The sequence below is a fragment of the Thermothelomyces heterothallicus genome (assembly GCF_042370625.1).
Source record: "Thermothelomyces heterothallicus CBS 202.75 unplaced genomic scaffold P884_scaffold_40, whole genome shotgun sequence".
In the NCBI taxonomy this organism is placed as follows: Eukaryota; Fungi; Ascomycota; class Sordariomycetes; order Sordariales; family Chaetomiaceae; genus Thermothelomyces; species Thermothelomyces heterothallicus.
The window spans coordinates 158,254-180,852 of record NW_027192601.1 but is presented as its reverse complement, the minus strand read 5'-3'; the positions used below and the strand labels follow the sequence as shown (position 1 = coordinate 180,852).

General features: G+C 56.3%; 7 protein-coding genes and 2 non-coding genes across 9 annotated transcripts; 4 read left to right on the top strand and 5 right to left on the bottom strand.

The window, feature by feature from the left end:
• Nucleotides 1-1,070: 1,070 nt before the first annotated feature.
• On the bottom strand, nt 1,071-2,661 carry P884DRAFT_303561 (uncharacterized protein; the record flags this gene model as incomplete). The annotated part of the gene is made up of 3 exons (XM_069445045.1): nt 1,071-1,381; nt 1,443-2,456; nt 2,544-2,661. The coding sequence occupies 3 exons, from the start codon at nt 2,659-2,661 to the stop codon at nt 1,071-1,073; spliced, it is 1,443 nt and encodes a 480-aa protein (XP_069293565.1).
• A 5,825-nt stretch (nt 2,662-8,486) lies between these two features.
• Nucleotides 8,487-8,558, bottom strand: P884DRAFT_t179. Its single transcript has one exon. It is a non-coding gene; the product is annotated as a tRNA-Gly (tRNA).
• A 5-nt stretch (nt 8,559-8,563) lies between these two features.
• P884DRAFT_t178 lies at nt 8,564-8,648 on the bottom strand. The gene has a single exon. It is a non-coding gene; the product is annotated as a tRNA-Ala (tRNA).
• A 207-nt stretch (nt 8,649-8,855) lies between these two features.
• Nucleotides 8,856-10,486, top strand: P884DRAFT_100422 (uncharacterized protein). Its single transcript, XM_069437018.1, has 5 exons — nt 8,856-8,964; nt 9,036-9,303; nt 9,359-9,470; nt 9,530-9,659; nt 9,748-10,486. Coding segments are annotated over exons 1-5 (984 nt in total). The 5' UTR covers nt 8,856-8,962; the 3' UTR covers nt 10,220-10,486.
• Nucleotides 10,487-10,750: 264 nt separating this feature from the next.
• P884DRAFT_288139 (uncharacterized protein) lies at nt 10,751-13,450 on the top strand. Its single transcript, XM_069443923.1, has 2 exons — nt 10,751-11,215; nt 11,303-13,450. Exons 1-2 carry the CDS (start codon nt 11,045-11,047, stop codon nt 13,091-13,093), a joined length of 1,962 nt encoding a protein of 653 aa, XP_069293563.1. The 5' UTR covers nt 10,751-11,044; the 3' UTR covers nt 13,094-13,450.
• Nucleotides 13,451-14,090: 640 nt separating this feature from the next.
• On the bottom strand, nt 14,091-16,392 carry P884DRAFT_265136 (uncharacterized protein). Its single transcript, XM_069441914.1, has one exon. The coding sequence runs from the start codon at nt 16,362-16,364 to the stop codon at nt 14,217-14,219; it is 2,148 nt and encodes a 715-aa protein (XP_069293562.1). The 5' UTR covers nt 16,365-16,392; the 3' UTR covers nt 14,091-14,216.
• A 596-nt stretch (nt 16,393-16,988) lies between these two features.
• P884DRAFT_212156 (uncharacterized protein) lies at nt 16,989-18,439 on the top strand (the record flags this gene model as incomplete). The annotated part of the gene is made up of 4 exons (XM_069439132.1): nt 16,989-17,167; nt 17,224-17,310; nt 17,379-18,201; nt 18,269-18,439. The coding sequence occupies 4 exons, from the start codon at nt 16,989-16,991 to the stop codon at nt 18,437-18,439; spliced, it is 1,260 nt and encodes a 419-aa protein (XP_069293561.1).
• Nucleotides 18,440-18,587: 148 nt separating this feature from the next.
• Nucleotides 18,588-20,902, bottom strand: P884DRAFT_319359 (uncharacterized protein). The gene is made up of 3 exons (XM_069445353.1): nt 19,846-20,902; nt 19,560-19,749; nt 18,588-19,494 (listed from the first exon to the last, which is right to left on the bottom strand). The coding sequence occupies exons 1-3, from the start codon at nt 20,488-20,490 to the stop codon at nt 18,599-18,601; spliced, it is 1,731 nt and encodes a 576-aa protein (XP_069293560.1). The 5' UTR covers nt 20,491-20,902; the 3' UTR covers nt 18,588-18,598.
• A 282-nt stretch (nt 20,903-21,184) lies between these two features.
• P884DRAFT_295210 (Prefoldin) lies at nt 21,185-22,342 on the top strand. Its single transcript, XM_069444321.1, has 5 exons — nt 21,185-21,404; nt 21,638-21,799; nt 21,898-22,007; nt 22,076-22,193; nt 22,274-22,342. Exons 1-5 carry the CDS (start codon nt 21,371-21,373, stop codon nt 22,333-22,335), a joined length of 486 nt encoding a protein of 161 aa, XP_069293559.1. The 5' UTR covers nt 21,185-21,370; the 3' UTR covers nt 22,336-22,342.
• The last annotated feature ends 257 nt before the right edge of the window (nt 22,343-22,599 follow it).

Genomic DNA, 22,599 nt, shown 5'->3' with positions numbered 1-22,599 from the left:
GCGGAAGAAAAATAAGAAAAGTGTTCGAAGCATGCAGAATAGAATTGGTATCCCCTCAACAGCAGATAATATTCCCATCCGTTTCCTTTCCCGTCCTTTTTTTGTTCCCACCATCCAACTAACTCCCCTGTTAATGTTCCCTGTCCGCGCGGCCAAGAGGCAGGCACACGGCCAAAACGAAAGAACCACCCCTCAATCAAACCTTTGCAACCATGTCTCCCTGCACTCGTCCCTCTCATCCGAGGACAAAAATCGAGTTGATCGCGCCCCTCAAGAGAACAAACCGGGGGCGATATTTTAAATCAGCCCCACCAGTAACACACGCCGCCAGCTGCATGGTCAGAAGCGAAGAAGTGGGAAGAAGAATGGAAAAAAAAAATCACTTTTGGGCTTCTTTGGTATAAGGTTTGAGATGCACGCAGACATAAGACAAAAAGGAAGAGTAAGTATCACAGGATAGGATGCGCTGCCACGCACACACAGCGCAAAACAACAAAGGAAACGGGTATGGTCGAAGGCGTGCACCGCCGCCATGCCAGAATGGCAGCTTGAAAAAGCGCTATATCCTAGCCCGGGTTGAAGCTCGAGCAAGCCACCAGCTGGAGCCAATGAAGGTGAAGGCGTGTTGGAAACAATGCTGCCAATCTAGCCGCGAGCCAAATGTTCCGCATAAGAATGTTTTCTAGTGGAAGGTAAGGGGGGTAGATAAACGGACCCGCCGCTGGGTAGAAAGTGGCTAAACTTGGGGCTGGAGCGCCTATGCCTTCTTGAGCTGTCTTCGGAAACCAGCTGGGCCGCCGCGAGAGGAAGCCTTAACGTTGTGGTTCGCAAGTCCTCTATTAACGCCGAGCTGTCGGCACGGCAGTGAGTCGTCGGCGGTCTCCTTGCCGCGGGTGTAACAGAGGCCGGTAGACTCAAAGCTCGGCGATGGCAGACCGTCCAACCAGGGGATCCTAGCGCCCATCGGCAGGGCCCAAAGCATATAAGGCCTTCTGTCCGGCTTTCAGAGTCGAAGCTCAGCAAGCACGAACGCCGGGGCGGTTCCCGCTAGGTATTCGGACCACGGCCATCTAGAACCTGCCGGTCTCGGCGGGCCGATAACCGTTAGCTCTCGGCGGCTCGTACTGTACGCCCGTCATCGACTCGGGTCCTTGAGGTGGTGGGCCCGTGGGCGACTGGAGCGACCGCAGCGGCGGCAGCTCCGGTGGTCGCGGTCTGCCATACTGGTCCTGGGAATAGGGATCCGTGACCGGGCGGGACTGCTGGGCCCCGTGCATCCGCTCGAGCTCACGGCGCAGCATGTCAATCTCGTTCTGCTGGGTTGCGTTGATGGTTTGGAGTTGCCTGATGAGATCGGCTTGACGTTGGTGCTCCGAGATCGCTTCTACGGGGTTAGCTCCTGCATGATAAGCGAGTCTTGAGCAATCGGATTCGTAACCGACCTTTGGTCAAAATCTCCCACTTGGAAGCCTTGGAACCTCTCTCTTGAGGCATCAAATCCCTGAGCTGGTCAAACAGCTCCTTCATCTCTGTGCGCCGCTTTCTTTCGGCAAGCTTGTGGCTTACGCGCAGCTCAGGAGTCCTGCTGTACGGCTGGGTGCCGGCATGCGCGCTTCCCTCTTCGCTCCGTAGGTCTCCGATCTGCTTGTGTTGAAGGGTGTGGTGGTGAACCGTCGAGTACTCGCCAGAAGCATTCGACAGCCGGTGGTAGGAAGTAATGCTCTCCTCCAGGCGCCTTTGCCCTGGCGGCAGCCGGGACTCGGACGCGTACTGGCTGCTCGCAAAGGACTCGGCAATGCTGCTTCTGCGCGAGTCGATCAGCGACCCGTTCGCATTCGACGGCATCCGCTGGATCTCCTCCTCCGGGAAGGCCCAGGCCTGACCCTTGGTCGGCTCGGCTGCCCGGGCAATCTGGCTGGTGGCCGGGCCGGTGATGGCGGGCGCAATCCTCATCGTTTTTGGGTGGCCGTCCGGGTTCCGCTCGGCACTTGGCTGGTAACCATTCGAGATACGGTGGACGGAGAGCGTGTCGAGAGCGGGACGCGGGTTCCTCTGCTGCTGCAAAGTCGAGTGGATCGAGGTCGTCGACTGGTTGTGGCTCGCATAGGGCGAGTTACCGAGCCTCATGTCGTGGAAACCCTGGTTGATCCTGCTATCCACGCTCTCTCTCCTCGACAGGGCCTCCGGTGTATCCCCGGAGACGAAACCGGCGCTATTAGGGGCGGAGTCCATCGACTGCGTCCGGTCGAAGCGGCGGGGGTCGGTGCTTCCCGGTGTTGTCGGCGAGACCATTGACGCTACGCTCATGTTGCCGTTGCTGGTTGCCGGTGACACGAGCGACTGCGGAAGCAGATGGGATGTCGTCGTCGTCGGAGACGGTGTCTTGTCGACGGGGGACGGCTGAAAGCCCGAATGAGGAGGGCTCAGCACGCCCATACCTGAAGCTGCCGACGTGTCTACAGAGTTTGAGATCAGCCAATTGGGTCCAACGGGAGCCTTTTCTTTTTTTTTTTTTTTTTTTCACAGGATCCGGAAAACCGCACGTTTGCTCGATGTGTCAGTGCTGGAGAAATACGCCGAGTCACGATTCTCCTCGGGCGAATTCAGCACGCAAGCCAGCCCGGCCGGAACCTTTTGGGATGCCGGGCGTTGTTGGTCCATGGTGGCATCAAGTGGGCTGCTGCTGCGAGTTGAGATGTGCCAACTGCCCGACCAACCCGGTCGTGACTCCGGGGCCTAGGGGCGATGCAGGAAATTCAGCAAGGTCCGGTCAAGCAGCTGCTGCTCGAAGGCCGGAGACGGGGCCACAACGCCGAGGGTGAGCCGAGGAGCGGTGCGTTGGCCGGGGCCGGCAAGAAGACTTTGAGAGTCTCGATCGGCAAGCTGCGTGGAGGGCCAATGGACTGATGTCGTGGGGGGGAGGAAGGATTCCCGGTCGGAAACGGGGATGGTCGAGCGCTAGATGGGCAGGTAAAAAAGACAAAAAAGGAGCGACGGTTGGCCGAGAGGGAAGGGAAGTACGGATGGTCTAAGTGTGGAAAGGCTGCAGTTGTTCAGGTGCACATGGCCAAGTCTGGTCGTGGGCGGATGCAATATCGAGGGCGTGATCGAGACTGGGGTAGGGGGGCAGACGACAGGCGGCAAGGCCTTGAAGCGTGGGCGGACGGGCCAGCACGTTTTTCAAAGCAGCCAGCATTTGGCGCAAAGTGGAAAGCTGGGGCGGGTGCGCGCGTGTGGTGGGGCGCGAGGGACCAAAGCGCACCTCACATTGGCTGGCTCAGCGTGGAATTGAGGGCCCGCTGTGTCCACTTCAAGACGGGGGGGTCTTTCAGCCACATGGTATCGTCCGTCTTCCGTGCTCTGGGTTCCCGGTACGTTGCACGGGACGGACACGCTGCTTGCGTTCCAGGTGTGTAGGTGCGAGTCCACTCAGGCGCACGCAAGCCCACGCCAGCCCACACAGTCTGGCGAGGCACAGATCTCTCTGACTCCCCCCTCCAACACCGCTTTGGGTTGTAGCCGCCCGCCCAAAAAAGGCAGGAGCTCAACACTCGCAGAGGCCAGGCGACCCGGCCCCTCTGGGCCACCTGGGCGTTTGCGGCTGGGATGTGCCTGCCATCGCCGCGTGGTTCGAGTTGCACTTAACCACCATCCGCAGGTTTGCGCTCGGGGCAACAGCCACATCAGAAGTACGCAATAAAAACAGAAAGGTTGTAGAGTCGGCGCCTCCACATACCCGAGGCCCCGAGGACCTAGGCAACCTTGGTAGCGGATGCAGGCCGTCGCCGTGCTTTTCTGCAGCTGCGGCACGAGAATGAATGTTAACATTTACTTTTGCCGTGCAGCATCGGTGGGGCTTGCAGTGGCGAGACGGGATGTGTGTGTAGTGGTGTACAGTAGTGACCTGTGGTAATCCCGTCTACGACACTAGGTGATTCACCATCCTGCCGTGGCCTGGCGCCCTCGCCATGTTCATCGTACCCAGGGGGCTCGGTTCGCCGCACGTAGGCGACCCAGACTTCGGACATGCGTCCGGTTTACACTTGCAACCGACCGTGACGGCCAAGGCAACCCGGTGGACGCAGTCCCAGCGCGAGAGCGACGGTGAGGATGGTCCGTGGGCGAATCGAATTCCTGCGGCCTCAGGTCAGGATCGCTGTGACATGAAAAGATTGCCTGCGCAGAAGATCACCCGGGACTGGCCCGCAAGCCATTCCGACCTTGGGGTAACACAATCACCAGCTCTCTGACAAGGTTTCTCAGGTAGATACGGCACCCAGGCATCGACAAAGTACTCGTGTAACAAGGTCAGGTAGGTCTACTGTACTACAGTGTCGTGTAACTGCTATATATCCTTTTCCTTTTTTTTCGGGATCGAGGTGACAAGTTTCTCAGTTTACCGATTCAATACAGAATGTTAAAAGTCCAGATATCCATTCCTTTACGCATGAAAGATATAGTTCAAGCGAGAGCTGGGGAAAAAAATGTGTTTTTTGTTCAACGTCCTTTTTTGAGGCGCTATTGTGATGGCCGACTTGCGCTTACAAGCGCTCCGTACGAACCACTGGAACACTGGAAGAGGTCCGCGGAAGGTCCATGGCGCTTGTGCACAACGAATGCTGAAACCCGCGATTTGATGCGGGGTAAGATTGGCACTTACAATGGTAGGTAGCGCAATACCTAGACCGCGATTCAAAATTGCCTACAACCCGATATGCGTTACTTAAGGTTAGGGCAAGAAAGTGCGGTGCCTGGCCCGTTCAGAAACCCTGCCACTGCTATATACTTGTGGTAGTTCTCTCTAGTGTACCTCCCTACCTACCTTGTTACCAAGTAGGTATTTTTTAGCGTGCTAGTAATTTACACAGTAAAGCGACTGCCGGCAACTTTTCGAGACTAAATTGTGTATGCAATGAGTGCACTACAAATTAACAGGAAGCTGCCATTGAGGCGGCTTATTAGTCTACTGTACCGTAACTACGTACTGTACATACATATGTACATCTGCAATGGCGCCCTCCTCGGCGTAATTCCCAAGGGGTGTAACCGCACTGGAGAAACACCGGACCGGCTCAGTAATGCCCTTCTCGCGGCGCTGAAAATGCAAGAGCATGTTCAGCCTATCTCCGTCGTTAATCCAGCCCTATTTATTCTTTTCTCTTTCTTTTTTTATCTCTCCTGCTTATTTTCCCTAGTGGCACTGGACGCGTATAATTCAGCGACCATGACTTTTTCTCAGCTACCTTGCGATGACCTGGCGTTTTTGGTCACCGAGTTGGAATTGGGAAGGTGGATGTTTCGTCCTCAAGCGAAATCCTTCCCCGAACCCGGAGTTGAGCATGGAAGCCGGGGAACAGGGCATGTACCCGGTACATTTCTGCTGGTTGGCCCCCAATGGTCCCCTGGACGCATGGGCTGGGCTAGCTGGCGATCCGGGGATGCAGAATCCGCACTAGCGCCGAGTGACAACAGATCGCGACCCCACACAACACGCTCAAGATTCTTCACCACTTTTGCCGAGAGACGATTGGCACGGCACGTGTCGCTCAGATGCCGGCGTGCCCACGCCCAAATCTCGGCCAAATATCGAGTCATTCCAGCCCTTTGAGATTCCCAGGGGAGCGTGGCAGATCGCCCCACTCCAATTGTCCCCACACGTTTTTTCAGCACAAAGTTATGTTCTGCAATCTCGGTGGACGTCGTGGATGCGGGAAAAAAAAAAAAAAAAGCTTGTCGACGTCCTAGTCAGTCCGCTCCGACCGGCCGACCGCTACGAATCACGAAATACACAGCTAGTGCGTTCTCAATTGCGACCAAGTGTTTGTTTGCGCGCGCGCGTGCGTCAAATGTCTACACAGTAGGGTACTGTGGGAACTGGAACCAACGGGTTGGAGTTTATTATAGTCCGTACTTTGAGGACCTGCGCAAACTGATTCGGGTAATTTCAGACCGCACGGCTACGCTAACGTAGGGATTACAATAGGTGGTAACGTTACTACTAACTTCGAAGATAATCGAGCCCTGACGTTGTCCGAATCCGCCACTGATAAATCCTGCCAACAAGCCAGCCCGAAAAAGGAACCACCAGACCCTGGACGTCCACACCACCGGAGACCCTGCAGCGGCTATCCTGGGTTGGATGCCCTGCAAGCACCGTATGTACTATATATACAGTATACGCATATCCTTACATGCCCGTACAGTAGAGGACATTACAAGCATGTTCATATGTACTTGGTGTTGCGAACAATACAGAGTACCAAAGAGCAGAACAGGAAATGAGTCAAGGAGTCAAACAAGCGGCCGCCTAGACGATCGGGCCCAAATCTTCTCACTGTCTTGTCTGCTACTCCGCTTTTGGGACGACGTGCTAAACTGTCTCGCGTTCGAGCCGCCCACGTGCTGGAGTCTTGTTAGCAGCTCTTCTCGGCTCCACACCCAGGGGTGGGGTAGTCAAAAGGAAACATTCCCAGCAACAAACACTACTACGTGGAGTACTTGGTAGATGATAGTACACCACAGTAGAGCATTGCACTACGGATACAAAATTGACGGTTGGCTGCAGTTGGCCGCAGGGGCCAATGGTTCGCTCGGCCTATTGCCTGTGCCCCTGGAATAAAATACAAGAAATGATGGAAGATATAAAAATAGATATAAAAAAAACTGTTACAGATAGCCCGGCGGCACTGCAAGACCAACCTCTCGCTTGGTATCACACATGGTGTAGTAGCCGAGGTCGATTCGTGGCCCTCAAAACTGTCCCCTAAATACGTCGCCGATGCGGCCAATCATGCCAGGAACGAGATCGATTTTGCACCCACAAACCGGGTCTTTCGTGCGCATACACTGTGCAATGGACCTCGATGAGCCGCCTTCAAATACTGACAACCGTGGCGTGTCGTCCGCCATAACGATCGATATCGACCATTGCCGTCTGGCCTACCGCCAGGATCGACCTGATAGTTGTAGGCATGTCACTAGTGTACATACACTACGGTAAATCTCGCTTGTTGCACCGGTGCCTTTCTTGGCGGCTCCGGCGGCACTTCGAGCAGCCGCCAAAGCATTCCCGCGCTAGCCTACTCCGTTGAGATTAGCCCTGGCCGGGGTTTCCGTCTTGGGGTCTTTAGCCTTGCTTTCTGAATCCCACCAAGCACAGAGGTTTCACGGGCAGTCTCTCTTGGGCTCTTGTCCTCCCCCAGCCCGGCCGCTATTTCTTGGGTAAGGACGGTATACAGCAGTCGACTCGTCGCCCTTTATATGATGTATATTCCCGCAGTCTTATTTAGGACCGGAGGCTGTATTATTACACTGGATGCATGTGGAAACACTGAGCATGATCATAAGCCACACAGAGGCTGCATGCGCTATTTAGCGGGTTTAGGATCACCGTGCGCTTCAAGGACCCTCTCCGATACTGATCGGACGTCAGGGAGGAGGTTCACTTAACCTCTCTAGACCGAGGAGTTATCTGCGGGCTAACCTACGGATACAGCACACCCCTTTCCGTGCCGTTTTGAAACCCAGAGAGGAGCGGGAGGGACGCCTCTTATGAACAGTCCTGATCATCAGTTGCAGTCAACCTCAGTTCTGCAAACCTTACTTACAAGCGTGCATAACCATACGCTCTTCCCTGGTCTGCACGCTGATCTGCCTAGTTTTTAGTCATTTTCTAGCCCCTCTCTTTATCTATTAACCGTCGAAATCAGCCTGTATGATATTAGGATGAGGCCGAGCTAATTACTTTCTCGATGGTCATGGGCTCCAAGTTGCGAGTGTCGTTGCCCTCCCATTCTCCCCTCAATTCAAGTTCTACAGGTTCAGACACGAGGGGAAACCCTGAGATCATGTTCCGCTAGCCACGGTAGAGCGTGCACAGAAGATGACTTATTGCAGACTGTTCTCAGCTATGTTCTCGGACGTAAGGACCAAAGGCAATCTGAGGGGATTGGCTGTGATATGGTACTCAGCTGAAAGGGTAGGATCTCATTGGGTTTAAGTTTATTTTCCTCGAGTATCAACACAGCTCTACATAAATCTCAGAGCTCTGATCCTTCTCGACCGAAGGGCCGAGTAGTGCCGGCAGCTTTGGGATGGGGGCCTAGTAGCACCCGCGTTTGGAACTTGGAGGCGTATGAAACATGAGACCAAATTAGGGCACGAGTTAAGTTCGGTCCAGTCGCCTTTTGACCATCTAGTTTCACCCCTCGTGCAGAAACATGGTGTAACGAAACGAATGCTCAGACATCTACCCTTACCTGGCTAGGTTCTGACTTAATCCGCTTAAGGAAGACGTTGGAATCTAATTAACAAACATTTTGGCTGTGGTTATTAGTGCGGTCTTAACAAGACGCCGGTTGTTTTTCGATGCGCGAGGATTCAGAATGGGTGTTACGTTGAAATAGAGATTTTTTTTTTAAAAAAAAAAAAAAAAGAAAAAACATGAAAAGAGAAAAAAACTAAGCAACCGAGAAAGACGCTTGCTTTGCGCCAAGAGGGAATCGAACCCCCCCCTCAACCTTGGAAGGGTTGAATCCTAACCACTAGACCATTGGCGCAGATGTGGACGAGCTGGGAATCGAACCCAGGACCTTTCGCAAGGTGGAAACCATGCTAAGCGAACGCTCTACCAACTGAGCCACACGCCCGAGTAAATTCGTTGACAATTAGCGCCCAATGGAATGCTTGTGAGGAGCCGCCGGAGAGAAAAGGCAGGGATGGGTAGTGTAGTTGTGCGAATGGAAGAGGACCTCGAACGCTTGCTTGAACGATGGGGACCTCTCCGATAAGATAAGCCTAACGCGCTCGGGATGGCACTTGGCAGGAAATTTCTCGCTGGAGAAAGCGGGAGACAAGGCGGAACAAGTGAACAGTTCTTGCGCGCAGCACCTGTCGTGGCCTTTGCAGGATACTCCCCCCGCCGGTTCTCTGTCGCCAATTCCTTACCTATCGACACACCATAATGTGAGCAGAACCGTTCCGCAATCGTGTCCGCTCATTCGAGTACGGGATTTGGCCAGTTGACCGAATATCAGGCATTCCCTGCGCCGTGCCGTATTAAGGTCTGCCGCTGCCTCGGCCTCGAGGACGGCGACGGCCTCGACGGCGACACGCATTGCCCCTTTTGCTGCTAGGTCGACAGCACAATGCAACGCTGCAAAGATTGCGTCCCCTCAGGTTGTTCGCTTCTTTTCGCAGACCGCGCGCAAAGCCGCCGAGGACAAGCAGCTGGAGGAGGCACAGCGCCGGTCAGAGGAGGACTTTGAGCGCCAAGCTGCGGCCGATGCTAGGCAGGATGTCGAGGTGACTATAGACCTCTGAGGGGCAGGTAGTTGCCAGACCGCTGACTATGCTTCAGGAGGCCATCGCGAACACTGAAGCCGACATTCAGGAGGCGATGCAGGAATCTTCCTTCCCGAGCAACGCCAGCCAAGCGGTCAAAGATAACCCAGCAGCCGGTGGACAAGAATGTAAGCGTCAATATACCGCTTTGCGATGCGCTATACGTGCTGACGATAGTGCCGCACAGCTCAACACACGGCCTTCGTCCGCAACATCGTGTTCGAACTCAGCGAGGAGCATCTCACGAAGGCGTTTTCAAAGTACGGCAATGTGACAAAAGTATACATTGCGCGCGATCCTCGCGGCATGAGCAAGGGGTAAGTTGAGACAGGTTTTCTCGCTGCTGGGGCCCCCTCTCGCTTTGATCCAGCACCAGACCGCTGACTTTGGACGTTCTTTACCTAGATACGGCTTCGTGTCGTTTGAGACGCCTGAGGAACTCAAGACAGCCTGCGACAACGTCAACGGCTCCTTCTGGCACGGCCGCCGCATCACCTGCATTCCCCGGGCGACTGAGGGCAGACACAAGCAAACAAAGCATCGCAACTCACCCGACCACCCGACCCGGCAACTTTTCGTCGGCAATATTCCCTATGAGACGACCGACGCCGAGTTGAACCGGCTCTTCCGGGGCATGGACAACCTTAGGGACGTTCGGGTCGCCGTCGACCGCACCACCGGCTGGCCCCGCGGATTTGCGCATGCCGATTTCACGACTGTCGAGGCAGCCATCGAAGCGAAGAAGAAGCTGGAGGGAGCCAAGCTTGGGAACCGAGTTCTGCGCGTCGACTTTGCCGAGGGGTACACGAGGAAGATTGGCAATTCTGGAAACCAGTCACCTGGCCGGGAACATGAGGCTCAGATCTCTCGGTTGTGATTGCTGACCATTGGGTATTGGTGAGAACAAAGGTACGTGGTGGCCGGGGATCTGGGGAAACCTGCATCATGGGCGTCCATGGCAGCTGCGATCTTGTAAAAAAACATGTTTCGACTATGTATAGATGTACTCTTTTCTCTTTTTGGCAGCATAACTAGATGTGCATAGGTAATCAACCGAAAATCCTCCCCGCAGCCCGTGCGCTTGCAGCATTGTGCAAGCAGCACGGAGTACGCGTACGGGATACGTTTCCCAGGCCAATGTCCGTCCAGCCATGATTCGAATGGTGGCAGGCTTTCCCACACAATACAACTTACAACTTGTACTGCGTTAAGTACGGATCCGTAATCCGTACACAGTGTTAGAACCCTCCCCCTTGCCCCGTTGCGGCCCAGACACAGGCAGGCCGAGAGAAAGCCGACCACATGTTCGGTGTGGGGCGGCTCATGCCGGCTCCAGACCCGTAACTTGGGGGAGGAGACCTGCTGCCTCGGCTTAAGTCGAACGCTTGACAGTGAAATGGCCCAAGTGGCGGGGCCTGGGCAACGAAAGCGGCCCAAATACTCGGACACCCAAGAACGACAACAAAGCAAACGAGCCGCTACCTTATTTCGGACCTGATCTTCTCCTTGCTCAACTGTACATGTATTTTGTCGCTGTATCTGGGGACCGATTCCTTTTCTTTTCTTCTCGACACCTAAGTCCGCCTGCATTTGTCAGCTCCTCATCGGATCGACTTGTTTGACCCCTCCATCCATTTATTTTGGCAACTCAAATCTCCTTCTCCCTACCGGCAACACACACCGTGCTCATCCTGCAGCGACCATGTCTTTTCTGGGGGGTGCTGAGTGCTCGACAGCGGGAAACCCGCTTAGCCAGTTCACAAAACACGTCCAAGACGACAAGAGCTTGCAGCATGACCGCCTTGTCGGAAGGGGGCCGAATGCGGCCGCCGGCGGCTTCAGGACTGCGACGCACAATGCGCCCCAGGACGAGGTACGTCGTTGTCGGGATCGAAAGTGGGAGGGGTGACCCCAAGAGGCGTACGTGCGAAATCGGGCTGACGACGATTGCTTGCGCCAGATGATGAACGGATTCCTCCGCCAGTCTCCCGGCCTCCCCGAGATGGCCCTCGAGCAACCGGGTCCCATGGGCCAAGTACTCATCGACCAAAACCACGGCGTCCATCTCCGCGCCCGAACGGGCTCGCCAATGTCCCCCCGCTGGGCCCCGCCCGATACCCAAGCCGCTATGGAAGCGGCCTTCAACGCGCCTCCCGGAACCCAGTTCAGCCCCGAAGAGTTCGCCAAGTTCCAGCAGATGAATGGCACGTCGTCCGCACACGCCACCTCCATGCCGGGGAGCAGCAGCAACATCATGACCCAGCCCCAGCGATCTATGATGATGGGCGCCATGGGCAGTTACGGCATCATGTCGCGCCCCATGTTCCAGCCAATGTACAACCCCCAGATGCAGATGGCACACCAGCAACCACAACAACAAGAAGCCGAGGGCAAGGGCAAGGGCAAGGTGGTGGAGCTGGACGAGAACCAGTGGGAGGAGCAGTTCAAGCGGATGGAGCTGCAAGACAAGGAGCTCCAAGAGGAAAAAGACGAGGCAAAGGCCATGGAGCCCGAGCTGGACCAGATGGACGAGAAGCTGCTGCACTCGGAGACGGGCTACGGCGACCTCGAGTCGATATGGCGCGGCATCCAGGCGGAACAGGAGGCCATGAAGGAGCTCGACGATATCGAGGACAACTTTGCCAAGTTTGACAGCTCCTACTTTGGCGGCGACAACCTCAACGACTGGGGCCTCAGCAACCGCTTCGGTGCCGATCCCGTCGTCCAGGACTACCTCTTCGAGGAGGAAAACCTCTTCAAGGACCAGCCCAACCCCTTTGAGGAGGGCGTCCGCATCATGAACGAGGGTGGAAACCTCTCCCTCGCCGCTCTGGCTTTCGAGGCGGCCGTGCAGAAGAACCCGGACCATGTCGAGGCGTGGGTCTACCTCGGCAGCGCCCAAGCCCAGAACGAAAAGGAGGACGCCGCCATCCGCGCGCTCGAGCACGCCCTCAAGCTCGACCCCAACAACCTGGCCGCCCTCATGGCCCTTGCCGTGTCGTACACCAACGAAGGCTACGACAGCACCGCGTACCGCACTCTCGAGCGCTGGCTCTCGGTCAAGTACCCGTCCATCATCGCGCCTACCGAGCTCTCCTCCGCCGCCGAGATGGGCTTCACCGACCGCGCCCAGCTCCATCAGCGCGTTACCCAGCTCTTCCTCGCCGCCGCCCGGCTCGCCCCGGACGGCGACCACATGGACCCGGACGTGCAGGTCGGCCTGGGCGTGCTCTTTTACGGGGCCGAGGAGTACGACAAGGCGGTCGACTGCTTCCAGGCGGCACTGCACAGCTCGGAGCTGGGCACGTCGAACCAGCGCGAGCAGGTGCACCTGCTCTGGAACCGTCTCGGCGCAACCCTCGCCAACTCGGGCCGCTCCGAGGAGGCCATTGCTGCCTACGAGAAGGCGCTCTCCATCCACCCCAACTTTGTCCGCGCCCGCTACAACCTCGGCGTGTCGTGCATTAACATCGGCTGCCACGCCGAGGCCGCCGGCCACCTCCTGGCCGCGCTCGACATGCACAAGGCTGTCGAGACCAGCGGGCGCGAGAAGGCCAGGGAGCTCCTCGGCGACGACGCTGCCGGCCCCGGTGCCGACGCGCGCATCGAGGCCATGACGACGCAGAACCGGAGTACCACGCTCTACGACACCCTCCGGCGCGTCTTCACCCAGATGGGCAGGCGAGACCTGGCGGAGAAGGTAGTGGTCGGCGTCGACCCGGACGTGTTTAGGGGCGAGTTTGACTTTTGACGGGGTCGGTAACCCGGGAGCCGCCTCGCCACCGGGAGAAGAAGCGGGAAAGCGAGAGGAAGGATGGGAAGGCGGCGGCTTCTGGTATCTGAACGGGAACGGCAAACTGTGGGAGCGAATGGTGGTATTTTGATGATAAAGCCTTGCCGTCGATGGCCGGAGAGACCGCAGCGGGTGATTCCGGTTAGAACTTCAGGACGGCTGGGATGAGAGCGTACATACAACAAGAAGCGAAAGTGATGGGCGGTTTTCTGTGATCTCATGCTGCAGATGACACTCAAAAGCGGGTAGGATATCAAGACTCGAGAGACGACCATTCAGAGCGGGTTGTGTGACCGTGAATGATTTCTAGTTCTTCTTTGTGCATGTACACTACGAGATGCTTCGGATCGAGTACATGAGATGGCTGCGTGCGGTATCGTGGAGTAAGATAGCTGTCCCAGAGGTGGGAATCCTACCACTCCGCTCAAGGTGATGGAGCCCACACAATCCTGTCACTTGTCGTTGATCACAAATCTCCTCTTCCAAAAACATTTCCGCTTTCATCGGTTCGCGACTTGGGTATCAAAACATGCCAAGATCAAGCCGAGACTGAGAGCCATTCCTCTAATGCTTCGACATCACTTCAAAACGTCCCGTCAGTCCTGCTCCGGTCGCGAGGCTCGGGGCAGCAAGCATAATACTGCGCTACCATGAACCATGACCTCTCTGATCCGCAAGGCAAGACGCAGTGGGGCGGCTGATCCCTTTCTTTCTTTCTTTCTTTTTTTTTTTTTTTTTTTTTTTTGAATAGCAAACTCAACCTCTCAATTTTGACATCATCAATGGCCTCATTATTAATCTAATCTATTTTCTCCTCTCCTACCCTCTCCTCTTCTCACCACTCCTCCTCCCGTCTTTTCTCAAGTAACTAATTAACGCCAGAGTAGAACCCATTTCTTCATGGCCCCTAATTACTGTCCGTCTAGTTTCTATTAATTGCCTTTTTTTTTTTTCCTTTTTTTCTGTTCTAAAAGTAACGTAGAAGCCTCCCAGCCCACCCGCGCAGCGCAATTCGAGACCACCGCGACCACACGCTAGCCCGCCACAGCCGGTACTCGAACCACGCGGGTGGCCGCCAGCCCTATTTGACGCCGATGAAGCCAATGCCGCAGCGGGCGGCCCGCACGGCCCGCCGCAGCGCCTGGTCCTCCTTGTCGGTCCACTGCACGCTCAGCTGGTCCCACTTGGACCCGGGCGTGTTGTACTCGCGGCGGAACTGCGCCTGCACCGCCTGCAGCCGGCTCATCTCGCGCGGGTCGCCGGTGCCGCTGAAGACGATGAGCGCCGTGCAGGGCGGGAGGGCGTCGTGGATGCGCTTGAGGCGCCGGGCGAGGCCGGCGAGACATTCTTCGAGCGTCATGGTCTCTCCTCCCTCGCCGGTCGGGGGGGGCGGGGGCCCGCTGGCGGCGGACGCGTCGGGGGACAGCTTGTTGCGGTTCCACCACCCCTGCAGGGCCTCGAGCTCGCGCATGCGTGCCCAGACGAAGTCGACGCCGCCGCCGGGGACCTCGAGGCCGTCCGGGTCGCCCTTGACGGCGCGGATGACGCCCGCCTCGACCTCGGCGTCCGAGTTGCACGATATGGTCACCGTGGCGGCGTTGCAGGCGCTCCTGGTGGGGTCGCCCCAGTCGATCGCCGCGCTGGTCTTGCCTACCGGGAGACCCCCGGTGGCTTCGGGCCCGGCCGTCGCGCGGTAGGCGGTCCCGGCGCGGGCAAGGCGCTTGAAGAGATTCTCGCCCTGCACGTCGCCGGACGCCCAGGCCTTGCCTTTCTCGCACTTCTTCTTGACCAGGTCCAGACAGGTCTTGGCATCCTCGATGCTGTCGTGCCCGTGGACCGTCCCGCCGCCCTTCTGGACCTCACGGTTGAGGTACTTGAGGGCCAGGTACTTGAGAGAGGACTTGAGCGGGGGACCGCGGGGGTGGGGGAAGAGAATGGAGGTGTCGACGATGAAAGGATGAGCCAGCCGTATCGCCTTCAGGTCCGACTCGAGTGAGTGGCCTACAAGGATTGTGCGCGGGTCGAGTATATCAAGCAGCCGGGCCTGGATATCTCCCAAGGTAGTGGTGACGGGCTCGAGCATCTCCTTGGTGATGCCCGAAAACCGAGTCACGTAGTCGACGATGGGCTTGTCTGGCTTGACAAGCTCGTCAAGGACAACCTCGCCGTCCCAGGATACCAAGCTTATCCTAGTGAGAGAATACTCGCTCTCTCCTGTCATGCACATTTCGCAATCGAGAGCCAAAACCTGCCGGCCCGCCGTGATGCTGCCCTGCTCGATCTCAGCCTCGGGAACATCGCCGTCTTCGAGATTATCGACTCTTGTATGCACCCAGCCGTCCGGGTCCTTGAAAGTCTCCTTCTGTTGCCCCCGGAGCATGGCCGGGTGTTTCGGGAAGCCGTTCTCCATCAGCTCCTCTGGCGTCGCCAAGAATTCCGTGATCCTCGTCCTCACATCTTTCCAACCTTGAGGGTCGACAACCGGCTTTACTCCGCTCTTCTTGTCCTTATTGAGAGGGACGGTGAGCATAGACTGCACGGGAGAATGTAGCTTGGCGTACTTGTCGTCGCCTGGTGCCTTCACTGGCCAGAGATGGGGGAACATGTCCGCGAACAGTTGTAGCGCTTCGGGCAGGGCCTCCTTCTTGAGCTCGCGAGGATAATAGTCATCTGGAGAGGTGGCAATCCGGTCGATCGCTTGATCTGGCGTGAGATTGCTGTAGCTGGAGAAGTCGACGCCCTTCTTGAACATGGCTTCTTCGAGACCGGGCACCATGATGGTGACGATCTTCCTGAACTCGGGCCGGTGCTTGACCGAGACCCATTGAGGAGCCGGACCGTCGGCAAAGATGTACAGAATAAGGTCACGAAGCGACGAGACACCAATCTTTGACTGAAGCCTTGCATGATGTGAGAAGTGGATGCCCGGGTACCGGCTCGACCCGGGGCCAGGAACTTTCTTGTGCTTCTTCACCGGTCGACCGCGCTCGATTGTCTGCCATCCGTCGTCTTCGTCGTCGTTGGCATCGTGAGGGCTCGCCCTTTTGAGACTACCAGCGGACTCTTTGGATGTCGGCGGAGAATCAAGCGAGTCGGCGGCCGCGTTTCCGGCGACGGTCTGGGCGCTTTCGAGAACACCGACAGCTTCGCCCTCGCCGCTGGTGGTTGCGAGGGTCGCCATGGCAGCGGCAATGCCGCGACTCGATCTGTTCTTCCTGTTCTTCCCCATGGCAACGGCGCAGCACGTCTGCGCGGGTCGGCCGTGGGCTGAATTACGCACGGCGCGATCAAGAGAGATGCAAATATGCTGGAACAAGGCGAAAATGGGGAAGTTTTATCGGGGCCAGACCAAAACTGCAACATGCCAAGCCCCGTGTGGAGGGGCGATAAGGAACGGGTGCGCTAAACTGCTTTTGGGGGAAGAACCTTGATGGCTTGCCATAGAGGGAATTACACTGCTGACAAGATCCACTGTATGTACATACAGAACCACAGCGTTATGTATTCCGTACTGCTCATACATACAGGGTAGACTTCAAGAAAGCCAGGCGTTTGTGTAGGTGCCGCGGGAGGCTCGAACATCCCTGCCTTGATTCAAACTGAGTGCTGACTATGCTGACAATGCTGTGCTAGGTGCCCGATCTGAAAAGTCAATCGGATGGCAGGTGCAATGGTTAACTAATTAATTAACTAAGGCTCAAATTGCCCAACTGAATCTCAGGCATCCATCCGAACCGTTCATTCAAGCCTGAAAAATGTGACGCTGCGCACAATTCTGAGTGCATTCCATCCGCAATCTCTACTGCCTTGGGATGGCTCTGCAATATATGTGTCCGTTTCCAAACCTCCCGCCATGGAGACAGTGTTTTGCGAGTGCAAAAAGTGCGATGCCCCGATCGGGCGGTTGGCGAATCTCTGGACGCAGATCGGGAAGGGTTACTTTAGCCCGGTCATCGAGCCCGAAGATGACCTTGCCATTCAACCTCAAGGCGCGATTCGCATCGGTGGGCGAGGAACATTGGTGGATGAATGGTCAGTCCTCTCATTCTTCGGACCCAACGTGTATTGATTCTAATCTTGCGGTCTAGTCATCTACAAGACCTCGTCTGCACAAGTTGCAATGCCCTCCTTGGCCTTAGGTGTGTTCAGACGCCCGTAAACCATGTGCTGGACAAGTACGTTGCATCATACCTAGCGCGCCGGATGCCCGAATATACCGTGTATTGACACATTGTTACCCTAGGAACCAGCTCCTACTTCGGCTGGCGTCCGTAGAACTGCTAAACAGTGACGGCAAAGGGATCAAATTCAACATTCAGCGCATCCTCACCGTCAATGAGCCCTCAAAGCTGAATGGGGAAAGGTTCCAAAATCCGCCACAGGAGTCACCCGGAGGTTTCACTTCGGGTTATCCAGGAATCCGGGAGTTGCGACAACTGCAACTTGATCTCCACAGCCAAAGAGAGGACATCAGGCGCATCGACAGCAACGGCTTCAGGATTGTTTCGGCATTGGACAAGCGTGCGAACCGCATTCAGTACGAAGTAGGAAAGCTGAGCGACGCCATGCTCGGCCTCCAACGGGACATCGGCGGGCTCCAGCAGGATCTTAGAACAGTACAGGATGAGCTGAGCAAGGTTCCGACAGTGGCGCACGACCCTAATGCCCTTGCCGCGCTCGAGGACCGAGTGACCTTAGCGACCGCTGCCGTCGGGAGGCTGGGAGAGCAGCTCGCCGCAATGGATGCTCAATTCAAGATTGAGACGGACCAGATCTGGCTGGAGCTCTGCCAGCACCAAGAAGTAATAGAAAACTTGAAATCAACGATCGGGAGTACCGTCCCCGCTGCAGAACATGCGCAAGAAATGGCGAATATTCGTGCCGGAATGGCAGAATTGCGGCAACAGATGAACGAGATTCGAGCTTACGAGACGGTACAAACAAACTCTGCATTCCCGTTCCCGTCCCGGGAGCTAGAGGTTATCACGAGCAGCATTGCCAAAATTGGCAACCGGGCCAACCAGGTTGAGACTCTGAAGATGGAGCTTGAGATGCTGAAAGGAAGAGTTGAGCGAGCAGAGGCAAGCAAGCAAGCCCCGGGCGAACGTTGGGCGACACGTTCGGTTGTCTCAGGCGCAGTTCCGGGGCAATCTGATGCCCTTCCTCGCTTGCGGAAACGAGGTGCGTCCCCAGACCTCCAACTCATCCCCCAGAGATCTGCGCCCTCCCTCGAATCCTCAAGCCATGCAGATCGAGGGCATCCGACGACGCCTGAAGAGTCGGTTGTACCACCGAGTGCCGTAAATCAAAGGATTGCTCCAGAGAACAGCACGTATGGGCCAGTATCGGCGAAACGAGGGATAACTTCGCCGTTTGGCTGGACGCCAAATGCTTCCAGAGACAAGTCGGCTGGTGTTGGAGCTGGTGTTGGAGAACCCTGATGCTGCCGGTGTACGACTTTCCCTATTTCTTCACAAGGCTCCCTCCGTCAAGCGTTGACTCGAGAATCTCTACCGCAAAGGTTGAAAGTGTCTGGATGGGCCGGAGCACTTGATTCTCAAAGAAGGCAGCGCCTCTTGGGTCCTCCGGGTCCTCTACCCAAGTTCGAAGCATGTTTGACTCTTGCTCACGGCCCTCCAGGCTCTCGACGTCTTCCAGCATCGACTTTGCTTGGGTGAACACCTCCCAATCGTCTGACACGCTGCTAGCACCATGGTGGACGGCGAGGCGGAGAAGGGCTTCGCATATGCTGACCTGATCCGCCGTTGCCAGGGTTCCCACCAGGGCTTCATGAGAACACCGTGTTGCCAACGCACCGCTCGCCGTCAACTCGCCAGTCACGGCGAGCAACTTCACGATGGCCACGATGTTCTTGATCCTCCATGGCATGAATGGCGCTACGAACTTGTAGGGGTCGCACTCGGTGCTGAGGAAACAGAACAGCGGCAGGGCGTAGACGACCTTCTTGTAGCTAGTTTGCCAGGTTGTGGCCAGCTGCAGAATCGTTGTGGGCAACGGCTCTGCGGCCCACATTCTGGCCTCGATCAGCGGCCGGCACACCTTCCACCGCTCCCGGGCCAGCTTCAAATGGCTTTCTTCGTCATCGCCGTCCGGTTTGGCAAGAGCCTGCCATTTCTTATGGATAACCTCCATCTCTGCCTTCGACACCTTCGCCCGATCGCCGGGTGGATCTCGCAATTTTGCAAGGTCCGGATGGAGGCTGAAGGAGTTGAGGGGAATGACGGGGGATGACTGGCACACCTCATAGACGTCAAGGTCGTCCTTGCAGCGGACGCAGTCGCATTGGAAGTGGTACAGCCTGAGTGCCTCGTATCGCGCCGCCTTGGGCAGGGTGTTGTCTAGAAACGGCATTAGAACCCTTATCAGGGGCGATGAATGAGACTTCCGAGAGATAAATACGTACCAATGTATGAGATGGTGATCTCCTCGCCTTCTTGAATCGGCCTCTCCGCCCTCAAAATGGCCGTCCTCTTATCAAACCCTATGAAGGCGTTTGGCACGCACGAGTGGTTGACCATGGCCAACCCAGCATCGAGGAAGATCCCAGCCATACCCGTGTCCGCGTCCAAGCGGTTAAAGGCATTTGTTTGTATCTGGATCTCTGGTGTCAGCAACGGCCGGCATTCCGGGATCGAAGGCAAACCAAAAAAATAAAATAAAATAAAATAAAAAAAAAAAACCGAGCCCACCTTGCATAAAATCTCCCTCGCCTTCTCCAGCACCTCCTCCCCCTGCAGCAAGCCGGCGTACACCACCGCCGCCGTAGCCTGCAGCTCCATGTCCTTCCAGACCTCCCCGTCCTTCTTGAACCCCTCCACGTTCCCCTCCAGACCGTCCTCCCCGTCCGCGCTACCGATGAAGGCCCGTCTCATCTCGGCCTCCTGGCCGCCGCCGCCCTTGCCCTGCTGGAGGGTCAGCAGGACCTGCGCCACGGCCCTCACCGGCGTGGGCAGCCAGTCCTTGCCGGCCTGCTCGCGCACCCGCGCAAACATCTTGCACTCGGCCTTGTGCGCCGCCTTCCAGTGGGCGCGCTGGCACGCGGGCCCGCAGTAGACGGCCGCCTTGCAGGCCGTGCACGCCTTGAAGGCCGGAGGGGCTGCCGAGGCCTGGCTCGGGCTCGGGCTCGGGCTCGGGCTCGGGCTCGGGGCCGTGGTGCGGAGGCAGTAATTGCAGGTCGTGCGCATGGTCGCGCCGTCCGGCAGGGCCAGGAGCGGGTTGGAAAAGGTTGCTATGGTGCTGCCCGGGCTGAAGGCCCGGGTCGCGCGGAGGGAGCGGCGCTTAGGGGAGCTTGGGTCATTTTGAATGCGGACGCCTGGAGGGAGTGCCTGGGCCATGATTGGTGGGCGTGAGGTTGTGATCGTCTTGGGGGGGCTGGCGTTGGGTGGTGCGAACCGATGATGATGATGATAGTGATGATGATAGTGACGACAGCCAATAAATAATGAGGCTTCGAAACGCCCACGGTGGGTTTTGGCGGTGTTTTAAAGTCCACGTTGGAACCGAGATTGTTTTGTAGGACTCTTGGTAGTGAGGACTTTCAGGGTGAGATGAAGAAGGTAAGGCAGACTCGCCAGTCGATCGCAGTCAGCAAGATCAAGTGTGAGCAGCTGCGTAGTCTTCTGTGGCTGTAGGACACAATTTCGTGGTGAGCTCTTCCTGCGGGAATGTCGCTTTTAGTGATCGAATACCAGGTTCACATATTTCATGGCTCCTAAAGCCTTTCCTTCTGTATTCTCACCTTTGCAGAACAACGTGGAAAGGTTGGAAGGTTCCATCGTATCATGAGAGAATTCATCTATCCAGTTAACGAAAGTCGGTTTGCCTCACCGTCTAATTAAAGACGAAGAGTTCTGGCCTGGTAGAACTCGTTTAACTGCATACTGAGATCATTGTCTTCTCGGTTTCTGCACATCCTCATTGAATGTGGAGTTCTTAACTGCCTAGAACTGTGCAATGGTGACCTCAGTTAGCTGGGTGCAAGAACCCCGCAACGCAGAGCAGCTTCTTTGGACCCCACCATTCCTTCTGCGTTATCGACCCTACCTTACCGTGCTCACACAGACACCGCGGCGGTCCTTAGCGGGGCACAGCGCATGCTTTCTTGAGAAGGATCCTGACTGAGTTTTGGCTGCGCCTGCGGTGGTGTTTTCGAGTCCCAGATCACACTGCCCCTTATCTCCGGTTCTAAACTCTTCGAGTCAAGCAAATACCAGTATGGCCAGCCGCGGCCAACAACAAGGAGAGGCAGGTCAGTTCTTTTCTTTTCTTTTCTTTTCTTTTCTTTTTTTTTTTTTTTCCCTTTCTTCCCTTCATTCCCGAGCCCAGCTCTTTGACGGGACCAGACATGGTACCCCGACTCCACCGTGGCATTCATCCACGAGATGCACACACACACACACACACGCACACGCACACGCACCCCTCCTTCCCTGTTTGATTCAACTTAGCCAAACCCTCATGCGCTAATATACGCTCCTCCAGTTGACCTCAACACCCTCAGCGCCCAGCAGCTGAGTGCCGTCAAGAAGCAGCTCGATGGCGAAGTCGAGCATCTCTCAAGCTCATATGCCCAGCTTGCCGCGGCCCAAGCAAAGTTCAAGGAGTGCCTGCGGATAGTCAAGTCGGGCTCCTCCTCTCTGGACAGCAAGTCACCCTCATGCACCACTCTCTCGTGTCTCTCTCTCTCTCGCTCTCTCTCTTGGTCCTTTGCCCTTGAGTGGCCGGCTAACAAGCTCCGGCAGAGGACAAGTCCATCCTCGTCCCCCTCACAAACTCGCTCTACGTCAAGGGCCGGATTGCCGACCCGGATCGGGTGCTTGTCGACGTTGGGACGGGCTTTTACGTCGAGAAGGTTCAGCTCATCCCATGTCCCCTTCTCCTCTTGACGCCACTATCCCTTACTGACTCCTTTCCCTACAGGACACCAAATCTGCCGCAGACTTCTACGAAGCCAAGGTCAAGGAACTTGCTGGCAATATCCAAGGGCTAGAAGGAATCGTGCAGGCCAAGACAAACAACCTGCGCGTTGTGGAAGAAGGTTGGTTTGTTCCTCTACCATGTTCTCATCATCTACCCTTCCTTTCTGGCAACTTTCGCCTGACACTTTCGCGTTTTCAGTTCTACGGCAAAAGGTGTTGGCACAAGGAAGTTCAGGCACAGCAGCACCAGCATCGTCATAGCACGGCCATACGAAGACAAGGGTACGAGTGGAAACTTGTTGATAAGGATAATCTCCCGAAAAAAGACCTCTCCATATTGTCTCACCGAGTGAATGTCATAAGTTGTGTTCCATGTGTTCTTGGAACCTAGGCAGGTCAATAGACACCTCTGATGTTATATTACGCCCCAAACCATGCCAGTCTGCCAACCCAACTCCATCTGTAACTCCCATTGATGACCCTAACATAGCAGGGGAATGAGCTCCCTTCTACTCTTAAAAGCAG